Source organism: Palaemon carinicauda, chromosome 35 (genome assembly GCF_036898095.1).
Source record: "Palaemon carinicauda isolate YSFRI2023 chromosome 35, ASM3689809v2, whole genome shotgun sequence".
Taxonomy (NCBI): Eukaryota; Metazoa; Arthropoda; class Malacostraca; order Decapoda; family Palaemonidae; genus Palaemon; species Palaemon carinicauda.
This window is the reverse complement of record NC_090759.1, coordinates 38,843,977-38,862,929: the sequence shown is the minus strand read 5'-3', so window position 1 is coordinate 38,862,929 and position 18,953 is coordinate 38,843,977. Positions and strand designations below refer to the sequence as shown.

The following is an 18,953-nucleotide window of genomic DNA, read 5'->3' as shown; positions in this document are numbered from 1 at the left end:
AGAGTCCTTGACCCCGACCTGAACCGAAGTTCTAGATCGCGAGGGCGAACGTGGGCGCACAGGGCGCGTAACAGGAACCAACAGGAACAGCAGGGATGATCATGATGAAAGCGCTGACGAACAGGAGAGCGCTGATGAGCAGGAGAGCGCCTGTGCGCTAACACTGAGCAGGAGCAGGAGAGAACACAGCAGAAGGGCGCGCAGGGGAACCCTGACACGCAAGGGAAGAACCCCCGTGGGAGGCAACACTTTGCCCCGAAGGGATCGTTGTCCGCCGGGAGACTGATGTCCGTCGGAAGACCGCTGTCAGTCGGGAAGACTGCTGTCCGTCGGGAAGACCGTTGTCCGTCGGGAAGACCGTTGCCCGTCGGAAGACGAGATCAGACTGCTGTCCATCTGCACCAAGGCGGAAGATCAAGAAAAAGGAGTTGTAGGCTGCAAACGGAGATTCAAAAAGGCGCCTCAAGCACCCTTATAGGGAGATGAGAGGCCCTTACGATGAGGCGGACGGTGGGCCTTACGGCGAGGGAGGCCAACAGCAACAGCAACAGAAGAATCCTCCGAAGAGGAGTCTCTATGAGTGTACTCTCTCGCGAACGAAAGAGAAACACTTCGTAGAAGAGACTGGTCAGCCAGTGACCTAAAAGGAGCAATCCTCCGAAGAGGAGCTCCTGCAGTTGCCCAGCCCCTTGAGCGAAACTGCAGGTGAGATCGCTCAGCACCAAGAGCATAGTCGCACAAAAAAAAGGCAAGAGAAGAACCCCCCAAAAGGGGAAAAACTCAAGCCTGGACAGGAAAAACTTCCCTCAGAAGGAAAGTTACCCGCCCAAGGAGGCAAGCCTCCTGAGAGTTCTAAAATGAACTGGAGAGCTGTCCGTCGTCACGGGAGTACTTCCAGTAGAAGGAGACACGCCCCTGACGAAAATACAAGGGGGGAGGCAGCAACAGCCGAATCCCCAGGACTCAACAAGACAGCTCACACCGTTGCCATATTACAGAAACGAACTATATCGGTAACTGTAAAAAAATAAAACAAATAACATTAGTACACATTCATTCCCCCGGGAAGGCTCCGAAGAGGAATCCCGAGGGAAAGGAAACAAGAATTACACAACAGGCACGTGCCCTCACAACCACTTACACTCACGGAAGGAGAGCTGTAACCAAAACAGAATTATAACAATTATAATTATGTAGCTATGTAATTATGTAATTTAAAAATGAATGAACACTAAAGAAAGAACGAAAACCCCGAAAGGAATCGTTCTACAAGCTAAAAAACCAAAACATGTTATTTTCATTAGTAAAATAAATTTTTGAATATACTTACCCGATAATCATGTAGCTGTCAACTCCGTTGCCCGACAGAATTCTACGGAAGGGATACGCCAGCGATCGCTATACAAGAGGGGGGTGTACTCACCAGCGCCACCTGTGGCCAGGTACTGCAGTACTTCTTGTTGACACCACCTCAATTTTTCCTCGGTCCACTGGTTCTCTATGGGGAGGAAGGGTGGGTCGATTAAATCATGATTATCGGGTAAGTATATTCAAAAATTTATTTTACTAATGAAAATAACATTTTTCAATATTAATCTTACCCGATAATCATGTAGCTGATTCACACCCAGGGAGGTGGGTGAAAACCAGTGTACATGTATATCAAGAAGCTAAGTATCCCGTATTTCATATTATCAGTTATTCAAAATAACAATGAAATTATAAGTACCTGGTAAGGAAGTCGACTTGAACCATTACTCTGCCTTTAATAAGTTCGTCTTCCTTACTGAGCGCAGCGTTCCTCTTAGGAGGCTGAACAACTCTAAGGTGCTGAAGTATCAAGGGCTGCAACCCATACTAAAGGACCTCTACACAACCTCTAACCTAGGCGCTTCTCAAGAACGAATTGACCACCCGCCAAATCAACTAGGATGCGGAAGGCTTCTTAGCCTACCGTAACAACCCAAAAACAACAATAAAAGCATTCAAGAGAAAGGTTAATAAAGGTTATGGGATTAAGGGAATGTAGTGGTTGAGCCCTCACCTACTACTGCACTCGCTGCTACGAATGGTCCCAGGGTGTAGCAGTTCTCGTAAAGAGACTGGACATCTTTGAGATAAAATGATGCAAACACTGACTTGCTCCTCCAATAGGTTGCATCCATAATACTCTGCAGAGAACGGTTCTGTTTGAAGGCCATCGAAGTAGCTACAGCTCTCACTTCGTGGGTCCTTACCTTCAGCAAAGCAAGGTCTTCATCCTTCATGTGAGAATGAGCTTCTCTAATCAGAAGCCTTATGTAATACGAAACTGCGTTTTTGGACATAGGCATCGAAGGTTTCTTGATGGCACACCATAAGGCTTCTGATTGTCCTCGTATAGGTTTTGACCTTTTAAGATAATACTTTAGAGCTCTGACAGGGCAAAGAACTCTCTCTAGCTCGTTACCCACCATGTTGGAGAGGCTAGGAATTTCGAACGATCTAGGCCAAGGACGTGAAGGAAGTTCATTTTTTGCCAAAAAACCGAGCTGTAAGGAACATGTTGCTGTTTCGGATGTGAATCCTATGTTCCTGCTGAAGGCGTGAACCTCACTAACTCTTTTGGCTGTTGCAAGGCAGACGAGGAAAAGAGTTTTGAGAGTAAGGTCTTTGAAAGAGGCTGACTGGAGAGGTTCAAATCTAGGAGACATCAGGAACCTTAAGACTACGTCTAGATTCCAGCCTGGAGTGGACAAGCGACGTTCTTTAGAGGTCTCGAAAGACTTAAGGATGTCCTGTAGATCCTTGTTGGAAGAAAGATCCAAGCCTCTGTGGCGGAAAACTGATGCCAACATACTTCTGTACCCTTTGATCGTAGGAGCCGAAAGAGATCTAACATTCCTAAGATGTAACAGGAAGTCAGCAACTTGGGTTACAGAGGTATTGGTAGAGGAAACTGCATTGGCTCTGCACCAGCTTCGGAAGACTTCCCACTTGGATTGATAGACTCTACGAGTGGAAATCCTCCTTGCTCTGGCAATCGCTCTGGCTGCCTCCTTCGAAAAGCCTCTAGCTCTAGAGAGTCTTTCGATAGTCTGAAGGCAGTCAGACGAAGAGCGTGGAGGCTTGGGTGTACCTTCTTTACGTGAGGTTGACGTAGAAGGTCCACTCTTAGAGGGAGAGTCCTGGGAACGTCGACCAGCCATTGCAGTACCTCTGTGAACCATTCTCTTGCAGGCCAAAGGGGAGCAACCAACGTCAGCCGTGTCCCTTCGTGGGAGACGAACTTCTGGATAACTCTGTTGATGATCTTGAACGGCGGGAATGCATAAAGATCGAGATGGGACCAATCCAGCAGAAAAGCATCCACGTGAACTGCTGCCGGGTCTGGAATTGGGGAACAGTACAATGGGAGCCTCTTGGTCATGGAGGTGGCGAACAGATCTATCGTTGGCTGACCCCACAAGGTCCAAAGTCTGTTGCACACGTCCTTGTGAAGGGTCCATTCTGTGGGGATGACCTGACCCTTCCTGCTGAGGCGATCTGCCGAGACATTCATATTGCCCTGAATGAATCTCGTTACCAGCTTGAGGTTTAGACTTCTTGACCAAATGAGGAGGTCCCTTGCGATCTCGTATAGCTTCTTCGAATGAGTCCCTCCCTGCTTGGAGATGTATGCCAAGGCTGTGGTGTTGTCGGAGTTCACCTCCACCACCTTGTTTAGCAGGAGGGACTTGAAGTTCATTAAGGCCAGATGTACTGCCAACAACTCCTTGCAATTGATGTGATGCGTTTCCTGTTCCTTGTTCCATGTCCCCGAGCATTCCTGTCCGTCCAAGGTCGCGCCCCAGCCCGAGTCTGATGCGTCCGAATAGAGATGAAGATTGGGGGTCTGAACAGCTAACGAGAGACCCTCCTTGAGAAGGATGTTGCTCTTCCACCACATGAGAGTAGTCTTCATCTCTTTGGTAACAGGAATAGAGACCGCTTCGAGCGTCAAATCCTTGTCCCAGTGAGCTGCTAGATGGAATTGAAGGGGGCGGAGGTGGAGTCTCCCTAACTCGGTGAACAGGGCTAACGATGACAGGGTCCCTGTTAGACTCATCCACTGTCTCACCGAGCATCTGTTCCTCTTCAGCATGCTCAGAATGCACTCTAGGGCTTGGTTGATTCTTGGGGCCGACGGAAAAGCCCGAAAAGCTTGACTACGAATCTCCATTCCCAGGTAAACGATGGTTTGGGAAGGAATAAGCTGGGACTTTTCTAAGTTGACCAAAAGACCCAGTTCCTTGGTCAAGTCCAAAGTCCAATTGAGACTCTCCAGACAGCGACGACTTGTGGGGGCTCTTAACAGCCAGTCGTCTAAATAAAGGGAGGCTCTGATGTCCGCCAAGTGGAGGAATTTCGCAAGATTCCTCATCAGTCGCGTGAACACCATAGGTGCCGTGCTTAGGCCAAAACACAGGGCTTGGAATTGGTATACAACCTTTCCAAAAACGAATCTCAGAAAAGGTTGGGAGTCTGGATGAATGGGGACGTGAAAGTAAGCGTCTTTCAGATCCAGCGAGACCATCCAGTCCTCCTGCCTGACCGCTGCTAGGACCGACTTCGTCGTCTCCATAGTGAACGTCTGCTTGGTGACATAAGCATTGAGCGCACTGACGTCCAGCACCGGTCTCCAACCTCCTGTCTTCTTGGCCACCAGAAAGAGACGGTTGTAGAAGCCCGGGGATTGATGATCCCGGACTATCACCACTGCCTCCTTCTGTAACAGAAGCGACACCTCTTGATGTAACGCTAGCCTCTTGTCCTTTTCCTTGTAGTTGGGAGAGAGGTTGATGGGAGAAGTGGTCAGAGGGGGATTGCGGCAGAATGGTATCTTGTAACCCTCCCTTAGCCACTTGACAGACTGGGCGTCTGCACCTCTTCTTTCCCAAGCTTGCCAGAAGATCTTGAGTCTGGCTCCTACAGCTGTCTGGAGAGGAGGAGAGTCAGTGTTTGCCTTTCGAAGACTTGATACCTTTCTTGGACCTGCCCCTGTGACCGTCTGGACGGGTACCTCCTCGGCTGGGGGCTCTGCCACGAAAGGGCGGAATAAATCTAGTAGCAGGAGTATCAGCCACTGGGGTGCGGTAAGTTCTAGGAACTGAAGGAGCAATCTTAGCCTTCCGTGCTGAAGAGGCCACAAGATCATGCGTGTCCTTCTGAATGAGAGCCGCAGACAATTCCTTGATAAGATCCTCAGGAAACAGGAACTTAGAAAGAGGAGCAAAAAGTAACTGCGACCTTTGGCAAGAGGTGATACCAGTGGAAAGGAAGGAGCAAAGCTGTTCCCTTTTCTTGAGGACTCCCGATACAAACATAGAGGCAAGTTCGCCGGAACCATCGCGAATTGCTTTGTCCATACAGGACATGATCAACATGGCCGAGTCTTTGTCAGATGGGGCAGTCTTCTTGCTCAAGGCCCCCAGGCACCAATCGAGAAAATTAAAAATTTCAAAGGCGCGAAAGACTCCCTTCAAGAAGTGGTCTAGGTCAGAAAAGGTCCAGCAGACCTTAGAGCGTCTCATAGCTGACCTTCGTGGAGAGTCAACCAAACTTGAGAAGTCAGCCTGGGCAGAGGCAGGGACCCCCAAGCCTGGTTCCTCTCCTGTGGCATACCAGACGCCCGCCTTAGACGTCAGCTTAGGAGGTGGAAACATAAAAGACGTCTTTCCCAGTTGCTGCTTGGACTGCAACCAATCCCCTAACATTCTCAAAGCTCTCTTTGAAGATCTAGCGAAGACGAGCTTAGTGTAGGCAGACTTAACAGGTTGCATGCCTAGAGAGAACTCGGATGGAGGAGAGCGAGGGGTAGCAGACACAAAGTGATCCGGGTAAAGTTCTCTGAACAGAGCCAGAACCTTGCGAAAGTCGATGGAGGGTGGCAATGACTTGGGTTCCTCCACGTCAGAAGAAGGATCATCCAGGTGAGCAGCTTCATCCTCAGAAACCTCATCACCTGAGGGTTGAGAAGCGAGAGGTAAAGTTAAAGCGGTCTGCTGAATGGCAGAATCCTGAAGAGCGGGTGCATGCGCACTTGCGGATTCATCCTCAAGTCTCTGTTGAAGAGGATGAGGGCTGGTAATGACAAAGTCCTGAGGCTGGGATGAAGGAGGTTCTGCGGAGGTCTGAGGAGCAAGCGTGGTGAGAGGCGACTGTAGTAAAGCATGAGGCTCGTGCTGCAAAGACTGCGGTTCAAGATGAATGGGAAGAGGCTCAAGCTGAGGAGAAAGTGGCAGATGCATGCGTTGAGGTGGCTGACTCATAGCATGAGGTTCCTGCCTCAAGAGTTGCGCTTGCTTCAAGGGTTGAGGTGGCTGCGCAGAGAGAGGCTCTTGTCTCACGAGTTGAGGTTCTTGAGGTGCTTGCCTCGAGAGTTGAGGCTCTCGCCTCGAGGAAAGTGGAGGTGGCTGCTGCGAGAGTTGAGGTGGCTGCCTCAAGGATGGTAGAGGTTGTCGTACCTCAAGAGGTTGCTGCCTCGAGGATGGAGGTAATGCAAGATACTCCTGCCTCAAGGGTAGAGGAGGTTGTAAAGCATAAGGTTCCTGTCCCCATTGTTGAGGAGGTTGCTGCGTGGTAAGAGGCTCCTGCCTCAAAGAAAGTGGAGGTTGCTGCACAGCGCTGGTATCTGGCAACTCCCAACGCGGCAGCTCACGCATGGAGGTAGCTTGAGGAACCTCAACCTCATACGTCTGGCAGATTGTACTGCGCTGAGGAGGAGGAGCGCTCGCAGGAGGAGGTGTATTAACCTTCTCTGCCTGAAACTCCCGCATCAACACCGCAAGCTGCGACTGCATAGTCTGCAGCAAAGCCATCTTAGGATCAACAGAAGTTGAGGTCTGTTGAGGCATAGCTTTAACAGAAGTTGAGGTCTGTTGAGGCAGCACCTTGCCTCTCTTAGGAGGCGTGCAGTCACCTGATGACTGCGGCGAGTCCGAGCTAGCCCAATGGCTACACCCTGGCTGTTGGACTCGCGCGGTCTGGACTTTACGCTTAAGAGGTCTTGAGGCCTGAGTCCAGCGTTTCCTCCCCGAAAAATCTTCTGCAGACGAGGATCTAAAGGGCTCAATCGTCTGAGAGTGGAAGTGACGATCTCTATAAGATACGCCCGCAACCACTGAGGATACTACTGTGCGCCGATCAAGGCCTGCCGAACCCTTTTGCCCTTCGACATTGCTTCTCCCCTGGGCTTGGGAGCTTGCAAGAGGTCCCGGACTGGGAGGACGACTGGCACGCACAGAAGTATCCTCACGCGCAACACTGACACTGACACTAGCACTAGGCACAGCACTGGCACTACCACTTCCCACTGCACTTTTCACTTTAAGTTCCTTGACGTCTGCCAAAAGGAACTTGTGGTCACTCACTACCGACTCCACTTTATCACCTAAAGCCTGAATAGCACGTAAAACATCTGACATATCAGGCTGAGCACTAATAGTAGGTTCGGGGGTAGCCACTACAGGGTGAGGAAAAGGTTGAGGATCATGGGGGGAGGAATAAAGTAAAGAGCGAGCCGAACTCCTCCTAACTCTCTCTCTCTCTAACTTAGTGGTATACTTAAGGAATCGAATAAAATCAAGTTCCGAAAGTCCGGCACATTCCTCACATCGATCTTCCAACTGACAGGATTTTCCCCTACAGTCGGAACAAACGGTGTGAGGATCAACCGAGGCCTTCGGAAGCCGCCTAATACAAGTCCTACATCGTCTTTGGGGAGGAGCTTGAGAATGGTCGGACATCTTGAATCAGAGAACAGTCAAGGGGGATTCCAATTTAAAGCTAAAGATCGTTAAACCATAAATCAAAATTAATCCAAAAGCTATCTAAGCTAAGGGAAAAGCTTCCTGTATAGCGAAAGCTGAAATCTCAGAGCAATACTTCACCAAAACCGTGAACAAAGACTCCAAAATTATAAGCGTATCCATGTAGGTCTTGCCGGAAGCACGACAGAGGAAAAATTGAGGTGGTGTCAACAAGAAGTACTGCAGTACCTGGCCACAGGTGGCGCTGGTGAGTACACCCCCCTCTTGTATAGCGATCGCTGGCGTATCCCTTCCGTAGAATTCTGTCGGGCAACGGAGTTGACAGCTACATGATTATCGGGTAAGATTAATATTGAAAAAACTACAATTAGATTCATAAACTAATTGAGACAAACGTACGGCGTAGCAACCCCCCCACACGGAAAGGAAGCTACAAGGGCGTAGTAACACGTAGTAAAAGGGTGAACGACCTCAAGAGAGAGAGAGAGAGAAAGACATAAGTCAAACTCGATCGCCACCCATAAAATTACGCCGTGTTGGCCTAACTGCCGAGGACTCCACGTAGATATCGTACACTACACACACAACTCTGAAAAGGAAACTTACTGATTTCTATACTCAAATATATATACACACATGAAAACATGTTTACATATATATTGAGTAAATGAAAAGTAAGCGATTAAGTAAAGACAAAACAAACAATAGCTGCCAAGAGAGGACCAAGACAGAGACGTCTGTCACAGTCCGAGCCAAAAGTGAAAGTGAGCATTCATCTGTGTGTGAGGGAGGGGAGGGGTAGCTAGCTACCACTCCCCTACCCCCCCCCCCCCCCCGCTAACTAGCGCGGGGGTAATTCACCCTCATTAAATTCTAATGGCTCGCCATTTCAGCTGCGCTAAAAGGTAAACCCTCTGTAAATAGCGTGGTTTGTATTTCGGTTACGGAACAAACCACTATTAAATAGCGTGGTTTGTGTTCCAGTTACGGAACAAACAGGAAATTAAAGTTTGACGATAGATGTCGCCACAAGCGAAGCTTCAAAGAAGAAGCCATATGAATCATAGGTGAGTTTCATAGAAACATCAGGCACGAGTCAAATCAGTTTCAGAAATCTCTACAGCAATTTAACTAAGTGCTCTCTACTCGGAAGCGGTCAAGAGAAAAATTCTTAAGATATAAAACTCCAAACCTTACCTGAATGCCTTCTATGTGATACAATCGCTTGAGACTAACTGCATCTGTAGCTGCTAAAACGTAAACTTTGGGTGAGTATCGAACTGGATCTAATCTGTTAATAATCTTCAGCATCTCTCCAGTATGTCCTCCGGATCCTAAAACGACCAGTGTCTTCACTGAAGATTTGTTAAGTTTCGTTGGACACCCGGTGTTTATCTCCCAGAGTACATACAGTGTTCTGCAGAGCAGAATCCCGAGGATAAATCCTGCAATAAGGAGTAACATCGCAGCCACCAGTCATAGGAACGGAAGCAACAACAACACCCTGAAAAAGATAAGTGAGTAAATATGCATGATATAAATAAAACTTGTACAGCATTATTTTACCTTATTAGTTTCTTCTCTTGTGAATGAATATGATCTATGTCATCATTTTTTTACATTTGTATATTTCTTAGGAAAAAAAGGTATCTATAACAATAAAATGACAGGCCAAAAGTTATTTCCAATACAGCATAAAGATATGAACCTGTGTTATAAATAAATTATTTTAATAAGTGCAAAACTTGATAAATTTGGAAATAAATTATTTTTTTTCACATTTGTATATTTCTTAGAAAAAAAATGAAATGCATCTATAATAATAAAATGACACGCCAAAAGTTATTTCCAATACAGCATTAAGATATGAACCTGTGTGTGTTATAAATAACTTTTTTTAATAAGTGCAAAACATTACAAATTTGGAAATAAAATGTATTTTTCTTAACTATACAAAACTGGAGCTATTTACAGTGGAGATATATTTCGGTGACAGTCGAAACTAGCCGCGAGACTTTCAAGCGAGGTGCAAGTACTGTACCCAATGCTAGTTAGCGGGGGTAAACCTACCACCCCTTCACACTCACACTAGTAACAATATGCCACTTTGAAACTGCAAGCAAGACTTCTTGGGGGATAGGTGATGGTGGGACCAGTACAGTATGTGTAAACAGCTCAAGGTCTGTATACAGAAGTTAGGAAAAATACAAATTATTTTCATATTTGTCATTTGTTCCGGCACTATATACAAACCCTTTCGCTTTTTACAATGGACTCACCATTAGATGGGTGGAAGTCTCAAACCAACTGCCATGAAATTGTCCCTGGGTGCTATTTTGTGCTTCGCATGAGCTGTTTAGAGGCACCCTGTCACCTCCCTAACTCTTGATTGTGTGGTGAGCTTAACGGCCAGGGCAATTTGTGCGAAGGTGTGTAGAACTTAAGCATTGTGACTGCCTTGGTAAAATTAATCATGGAGCTACACTTTACGCTTAATCCTAGACATTGACTGATTCTGCCTCACACAGAGATCGGAGACATAACATATATATATCACTGTATGTCAGGTTACACAAGGGACAATGGTACCCACCTACAGTCAGAGGAGGTCAGCTTGCAAAGCTCTTTGGAAGCAGAGACTCTAAGAGAAGGGAAAATCAAGAACGAAGAGGCTAGTCACTCGCACATTCATTCTAGTCTTATACCGAGAAACATCCTCCCTCGACTAACTGCTACTTATCCTACAAGGGAGCTGAGGTGTTTGTGACCACGTTTTGTGTAGCCACCACAGGACCTAGCGGGAGAGCATCAGGGTTATTGTGGGTTACGTCTTGCAGGTAGTGGGCTGCGAATGTAGTTTCATGTTTCCACAAGCCTAATTGTAACACCGGCATCACAGAGTTCTTTTTAAACGTCATTGATGTGCTGATACCCTTGACATCATGAGCACTACGTCTACGGTTAGACGAAGGTCTAACTGAAGAGCCCGCTCGATCTCCTGGCTAATCCAAGCGAAGATCAAGTACTTAGTGATCCTCCTCTCGACTCTTCCCATACTTACAAAGAGTCTGTTGACCTGTGATCAAGCCCCAGCAGTTCGTTTAAGGTACTAGGATCCACTACAGCTGGATTTTGAGTCGGTATCATAGTTAATCACAGGAAAAGAATTCCTAATAAACAAACGTAAAAGTGCCCTAACTGTGATTCTATATTGTCTTATAGGGAAAATAAGCACATATTTTACTGTACCTCTTCTATGAAAATCACAAAGACAAAGAAGAAACCCTGTTGTATTTACAGTGTTAGTATATATAAAGAAAATGAGGTAAGGCATTACTTGTAGAGTAATTTACGTTTAGGACACCATTGTAATTACAGTTTCAGTATATGCAGAGGAAATAAGGTAAGACATTATTTATGATTTACTTTCAGGGTTTGTGACCTGGTTAAGGGGACCAGAGCTAGGCTTGTGACCTGGGAAGCAGGATTTAGGGGACTTGCCCCCCGCCCCAGTCTGTGACATGGGAAGGGGGGTCAGGTAGGCTTGACCCAAGGGCTAGGACTGTCACCTGGGAACTACTAGGTTAGGTTAGGTGGGGTGTGCTAGGTTTTGTGGCCTTTTGAACGAATTTCAAAATTGGTAGCTCGATAGATGTAAGATGGCAGCCACAAGTATACATGATGATGGCTATCCCCCATAACTCCCTTATTTTCAACTTTATTTATAACTTTTATAGAATGAAAAAGTGTTCAGAATGTTATAAATACCCAGAGTAAGTACTTACCAGACACAAATCGAATTATTTTGAAAACCATAAAAATTGCCATGAAATTTATAAGTCGAAAGAGCTCTGTATTCTGACACTCAGTTTGTCGTTCCTGTAGTCCCTAGAATTCATTGCAGATGGCGTTTTGATCCATTCAACACCGCTTTGGAGGCAGAATACTGAACTAATCGGTGGTTGCGGTTATTTGAAACGACCCAATAAGAACCCCCTGACCTGGGAAATTCTCAGAGGCTTTTTTTATCCAATCAGAATCTGATATTTTGAGAATTCGAACAGGGTAATATGAGCTTAAACATGGGTCGGAGATGCTTAGTCTTAACCCTCGAGACGCGAAGACGGCAACATTACAGCGCAAAGATACTTGTAAAACGTTTTATAATTTGATTAATCCAAATACAGTGGAACCTCTACATACGAATTTAATCCGTTCCAGAACCAACTTCGGATGTAGAAATTGTTCGGATGTAGAAACGAATTTTCCCATAAGAATACATTGAAATAGGATTAATCCATGGTTGAGCCCAAAAACCTATGATAACTTCTTAATAAACTACTACACATAATTTTCCCATGAGAATAATGAACACTAAATTAGATAATAGACATGTAAATAAGAAGAATAGACATGTAAATAAGAAGAATTAGCAAAAATTGATAAATAAGAAACGGGTTTTTAGCGTCACTTTACCTTAGAAACTCCAGCGCAGGTGTTGTTCGTCTTCGCTACGCAGAGAGGAGAGAGGAGACGGACGGACGGCGAGGAGGTAGAGAGGTTAACTACGATAAACATAACACTACCGTAACTTATTCTAACTTACACTAAGTGAACTTTAACTTAACTTAGCTTATTTTTTTTTATTTCTATATTTTTTTTTTACATTTTCTTTTTTTCTTTTTGATGATTACGTAATTTTAATCACTATCACTTACATTTAAAATTGACTGAATTTCTTTTGCTTCACTCTTTTCCGTTTTCTGTGTTTCACTTTCTTCCGCTTCACTCTTTGCCGTTTTCTTCGGTTCACTTACATCCTCTTCATCGCGAGTTCGCTTCGCAGTTTTTTTAAAGAAAGCATCGATAGATAATTGCTTGGTACGGCTTTTCAGAATGTTTCGAAAGTGAGTTAGGCAAACATCATCGAATTGAGAAACTACACGACAAACCTGCAATTTCTTTGGATGGTATTTGTCGATGAAGTCGACCACGTCTTGATATTTTCCTAACACCTCTTATATTTGCGCAGAACCTAACACATGTTCTACCTCCTCGCTCTCTTCCTCGTCATCACTCATGTGCTCCGACATAGCATGGAGTTCCTTGAGCTCATCCGTCGTCAGTTCGTCGTGATGTTCGGCGACGAGTTCCGTAACGTCATCTGCGTTGACCTCCAGACCCATGGACTTGCCAAGGGAGACGATTTCCTCTACGGCTTCCGCTGCACCGACCACGGGATCAGGTTCGGGGTCAAAACCCTCGAAATCTCGGGGAGCAACAGCATCAGGCCAAAGCTTCTTCCAAGCGGAATTCAGGGTCCGTCGAGTTAATCCCACCCAAGCCTGATCTATGATCTTCAAGCAGTGCACGATGTTTAAGTGGCCCCTCCAAAATTCACGCAAAGTTAAGTTGGTGCTTTGCGTGACATTAAAGCACTGCTTAAATAAGTGCTTGGTGTACAGCTTCTTAAAATTAAAGATGACTTGCTGGTCCATGGGCTGGAGGATCGAGGTGGTATTCGGTGGAAGATACAGCACCTTTATGAACTTGAATTCATCGAAGATATCATCTTCAAGTCCGGGGGGGTGAGCGGGTGCATTGTCAAGGCATAGCAGGCACTTTAAAGGCAATTTCTGTTCATGAAGATACTTCTTCACAGAAGGGCCGAAAACTTGGTTTACCCATTGCACAAAGAATTGCCTAATGACCCAGGCCTTCGAGTTGGATCGCCAGAAAACACGAAGCTGATCCTTATCGACGTTGTGTGTTTTAAAGGCCCTAGGGTTCTCTGAATGGTAAACAAGTAAGGGCTTGACTTTAAAGTCCCCGCTAGCGTTGGCACATAGGGCAAGAGTCAACCGATCCTTCATTGGCTTATGCCCAGGCAATTTCTTCTCTTCGGCAGTGATGTAGGTTCGACTCGGCATCTTCTTCCAAAACAGCCCGGTTTCATCACAATTAAACACCTGCTGCTCTACGTAGCCTTCTTCCTTCACGATCTTTTCAAAGTTCTCGACAAAGTCAGCTGCAGCCTTTGTGTCCGCACTAGCAGCCTCTCCGTGGCGAACAACTGAATGAATCCCGGACCGTTTCTTAAATTTCTCGAACCAGCCACGAGATGCCTTGAAATCATCTGAGGAAGGCTCGGTTGAACTCTCCCCAGCATCACCCCCAGAGCTCTCCTCCTTCAAGTCCGTAAAGATGGCGTGCGCCTTCTCGCAGATATCGGTCTCGGTGATGGTGTCACCAACGATCTCTCTATCCTTAATCCACACTAGTAGAAGTCGTTCCATCTCTTCTATGATAGGGGTACGGCGTTTGGAAATTATAGTGATCCCCTTAGAAGGTTTCACTGCTTTAATAGCTTCCTTCTGTTTAAGGATTGTCGAGATCGTCAACATATTACGGCCAGTTTAGCAAGTTCACTCACGCGGATGCCACGCTCATGTTTTTCAATAATTTCCTGCTTAATTTCTATAGAAAGCATTTCCTTCTTCCTTTTCTCACCACTACCACTACCACTGGCAAAACTAAGCCTTTTAGGACCCATACTTTACGTAAATTACCGTTAAAGGATGCACGTAAAAAATCACGATTAAAACAGAGTTAATATCAGAACGCACAGAGCACAACCGCAAGAAGCCGACGAGAACAGAGGACTGACCCAAGCCGCCCTAATTGAGCGTCCCTCCGAGGTCGATGTGCTGCCTTCTATCGGCGGAAATAAAAAACACTTCAGGCGCTATGAGCACCGACTACGCGTACGAGTATTGTTTACTTCGGGTGTCGAAAAAAACATTCGGGTGTAGAGTCGGAACGTGTTCGAATTGTACTTCGCGTGTCGAAAAATTCGGATACAACCGGTACGACGAAAATTGCTTACTTCGTGTGTCGAAATAAAATTCAGGTGTAGAGTCAAAAATTTGCTCGAATTTCACTTCGGATGTTGGAAAATTCGGATGTAGATACGTTCGGATGTAGAGGTTCCACTGTATTGTAAGGAGTTCGAATTTTACCAAGTGTAATGAATTTACTCCTTATATGTATAAAATGGGCCTCCTCGGGGATTATTCCAGTGATTGTTCAAAGTGTCGTTTTGGTAAAATGCCTTTTTAAAAAGTTATCCCTTGGAAAGAAGATACCACCCGAAGATTACAACCTCGGTGACCTCAAGAAATGGCGTTGTTACAAAGGCCGTGGCTCATACCTGAAGGTGAAGTTGAACCTGAAGTAATGTAAGTACAGTTATATATATATATTTTTTTTAATGTATAGGGGTGAATGTAGTTCATTGGGACAAGGGTAAACGTTCTTACTTCCTGTAAAATATGTTTCGTTAGCGAAATATAATTGTGTTGGCTTGCTTGGAGTGTGGGAGTGAAACGGATTACGAATCAAACACAGTAACACAGGGTAAGCTGTGATTAAGGCGTTATGTAAGTAGGTAAGGACACGGCCTGTAGGTTAGGTTAGGTGGGGAAGTTTAGGTTAGGTAGTGTTCATATGTACAGGTTTTGTAGAACAACGGACACAGTTTTTGTAGTACAGAGGCCACATCTTATGAATGACCAGAAAATAGGAAAGAAAGAAACTCTCCACTGATATACAAAAGCTCCAAAATTTATAATTTCATTCAAGAGAAAATTTACTTATGGGATAAACTGTTTTACCCTACAGTTAATAGTGTCTTTGCAATGAACTTTACCTTTATTTTAGTTATAAATAATAACGCTTTTCCTGTTTTCATTTGGATGGGGGATAACAGAAAAAGTTGATTTGCTTCGTTGCGCAATAATTACTATAGGAAAAGTTGTTTTCCCTATTAGAAATGTTATTCCCAGTTAAAATATTATTTTACCCGTATTCTCCTGTTTTTCTGATATACGTAGCCCTTTCAGTTAGACCCTAGAGTTTTAAGAGATTGCCGTTTTGAAGCAAACCGACGTCAAAGCCTTTGTATATCGGCGGACAGTTCCTCCCTCGTGCATAGAAAATGGGAATTTTCTTCTTTTTCTAGTCGTATCTATGACGTGACCGCTGTACTACAATAACTGTGTCCGTTTTTCTACAAAACCTCCACACAAGGCCTTTGTATATCGGGGGCCAGTTCCTCCTTCGTGCATAGAAATTGGGAATTTTCTTCTTTTTCTAGTCGTTTCTAAGACGTGACTGCTTTACTACAATAATTGTGTCCGTTTTTCTATAAAACCTCTACACAAAGCCTTAGTATATCGGGGGCCAGTTCCTCGTTCGTGCATAGAAAATGGGGATTTTCTTCTTATTCTAGTCGTTTCTATGACGTGACTGCTTTACCACAATAATTGTGTCTGTTTTTCTATAAATAAAACCTCTACACAAAGCCTTTGTATATCAGGGGCCAGTTCCTCTCTCGTGCATAGAAAATGGGAATTTCTTTTATTTCTAGTCGTTTCTATGACGTGACCGCTGTACTATAATAACTGTGTCCGTTTCTCTACAAAACCTCTACACAAGAATACTTTCTAATCTAAACTTCCTCACCTAACCTAACCAACAAGCTGTGTCCTTACCTAATTACCTCACTGGGGGCTATCACCCCTCTGCAACCACCATTAAATTGCCTAAACTCAGTTGGCTGTCATCCAACTTACAGGTGGCCGCTATAATACATACAACCCCCCACCGCCCCAGACGTCAGTACGAAGCTGATAACTACAATACTGTACTGAAATAAAGGTTATGTTGACTGAATTCACATTATCTACTAAAGGAAAAATTTATTTTCATTTAGAAAAAGGCTTCCTCCCAAGAACTTAATTCTTATTTTTGATAAAAGCCGTTAGAAACATCAGAAATTCAGATTCGTTCAGAACACCAATGAATACGGTACAGTACCTCATGTACCCGTTTCAGTAAAACTTATTACAAAAATAAGAAAAAATACCTTGATATTTAGTACTTCTCTTCCTTAAATATATTCAAAGGCTGTGACTATTTGTTTTATGAAAACTGTCACAAATAGTTAATAAAAAATCTTCGACTCTTAGTTTAGAATGTAAACAGTGACGATTTTGACGTACAGTAGTTAGTACTACGCTGGTCGTTCCTTTGTAACGGCTACCCTAACATGTTTTTTCTTTTTTCTTTCCTTAGGTTTTTACCTTTTCTAACACTGAAATGATATTACTAAGTGGAGATTTCGAAATAAGAAAAATTATAAAGCTAGTTAAGCGTATATATGATGCAAGGTACATTTCAAAAGCGATGTATAAATCAATTTTCATAACACTTAAGCAACCTGTTGCAGTAGAAAGTCATTCATTTAGGACCATCAGTTTAATGAGTTATATCACATAAATTATACTGCAAGTCATTTCAAAATGAATAAAACAAACGTTAAAACCATAAATTGCTGAGGAACAGTATCATATTAATAGAGACTGTACAAGAAATGTTATCTTCATCATAAGAATGATGAAACTTTCTAGTGAAATGCATAAAGTTTCTGATGGATAAGATGTATATATATGGATATATATATATATATATATATATATATATATATATATATATATATATATATATATATATATATCTATCTAATGTATCTATCTATGCATATATATATATATATATATATGTATATATTATATATATATACATATATAATATATATATACATATATATACACACACACATATATATATATATATATATATATATATATATATATATATATATATATATATACAGTATATATATATAGAGAGAGAGAGAGAGAGAGAGAGAGAGAGAGAGAGAGAGAGAGAGAGAGAGAGAGAGAGAGAGAGAGAGAGAGAGAGAGAGAGAGAGAGATGGACGTATTACTTCACTCTTATGATGAATATATATCGTAATCACATCTAAAAACTGAAAACATATCTCCAGACATAACAAGCTGCAATTAGGATCCAGGATACGAAGAAACCTGTACCACACTGTAAACTGAAATATCACCTCGGTCTAATGTACATATAGCTTTCGTAGCATAACACTTCAGCTTATTGATTAAACACAAAAGCCCACGAGCTTCATGACGCCCCAATCTCCACGCGTACACGCCCATCACGAAACTTGATTAGGTGTCGTTGTTGATGAAGAGGTATGACTGAGACACGGTAGTGATTGGCAATGGGCTCAATGCCAACTGCAAGTCGTTACTTGGCTATTGCGTCATCGCAACACCTCTGTTACCAGCCAAGCCTCTTTGATTATACAGTATGTATATAATATATATATATATATATATATATATATATATATATAATTGTACACACATATTTCTGTTATTTTGAAACATATAAACACACGCACATTAATATATATATATATATATATATATATATATATATATATGTGTGTGTGTGTGTGTGTGTGTGTGTGTGTATGTGTGTGCTTCTATGTTATTTTCAAACATAGAAGCACACACATACACACACACACACACACACACACACACACATATATATATATATATATATATATATATATATATATATATATATATATATATATATATATATACATACTTTAAGGAGGTGAAAGGGTTGGTGCATTGCCATGATCAGCTAAAGTATACTAGTCAGGGCTACCCATTACAAGTTGGTTTGGTGTGAACAATCAGACCAAAATCTCCCACCATCACCAATCCGTAGTGCCCGCAAGCATGGTGATGGAAACTGGCAAAAATTCACACATGAACAAAGTAGCCTCGTCTCAACACCCCCCCCCCCCAACCTCACCATTCTCTAGCGGCAGTGGAACAGCTGCTTAAGGTGGAGGGCAGTTATATTCCACTGCATGGGGAGCTAAAAATCTCTCGACTTGGACAGACCACCTTTGTGAACTGAGATGAATTATTATTATTATTATTATTATTATTATTATTATTATTATTATCACTTGCTAAGCTACAACCCTAGTTGGAGAAGCAGAATGCTATAAGCCCGAGAGCCCCAACAAGGAAAATATGTAAAGGGTTGTGGTGGCCGATGCGGTAACTTCCTTCACGCTTCATAGTCCTCAGCAATGTAGGCCTGGGTCTTCCAACTCTTCTAGTGCGTTGTGTGAGCCCAGTTGAAAGTTTGGAGAACTAATCTCTACTAGTAATAATAATAATAATAATAATAATAATCATCATC

At 43.6% G+C, this 18,953-nt stretch overlaps 1 protein-coding gene across 3 annotated transcripts in view; it reads right to left on the bottom strand.

Annotated features, from left to right (window-relative positions):
• The window catches only part of Alg14 (ALG14, UDP-N-acetylglucosaminyltransferase subunit), a 116,449-nt gene that overhangs the window by 42,600 nt on the left and 54,896 nt on the right, over window positions 1–18,953 (bottom strand). The window contains exons 1-2 of one of the 3 annotated variants that reach the window (XM_068358914.1): window positions 17,770–17,900; window positions 8,988–9,294 (exon numbers count right to left, since the gene is read on the bottom strand). In XM_068358914.1, the coding sequence (XP_068215015.1) occupies window positions 8,988–9,254 (267 nt within the window). In that variant the 5' untranslated portion in view covers window positions 9,255–9,294; window positions 17,770–17,900. Of the gene's footprint in view, window positions 1–8,987; window positions 9,295–16,716; window positions 16,862–17,769; window positions 17,901–18,953 lie in introns of those variants that run through there. The other 2 variants (XM_068358912.1, XM_068358913.1) reach the window with 2 other exon arrangements.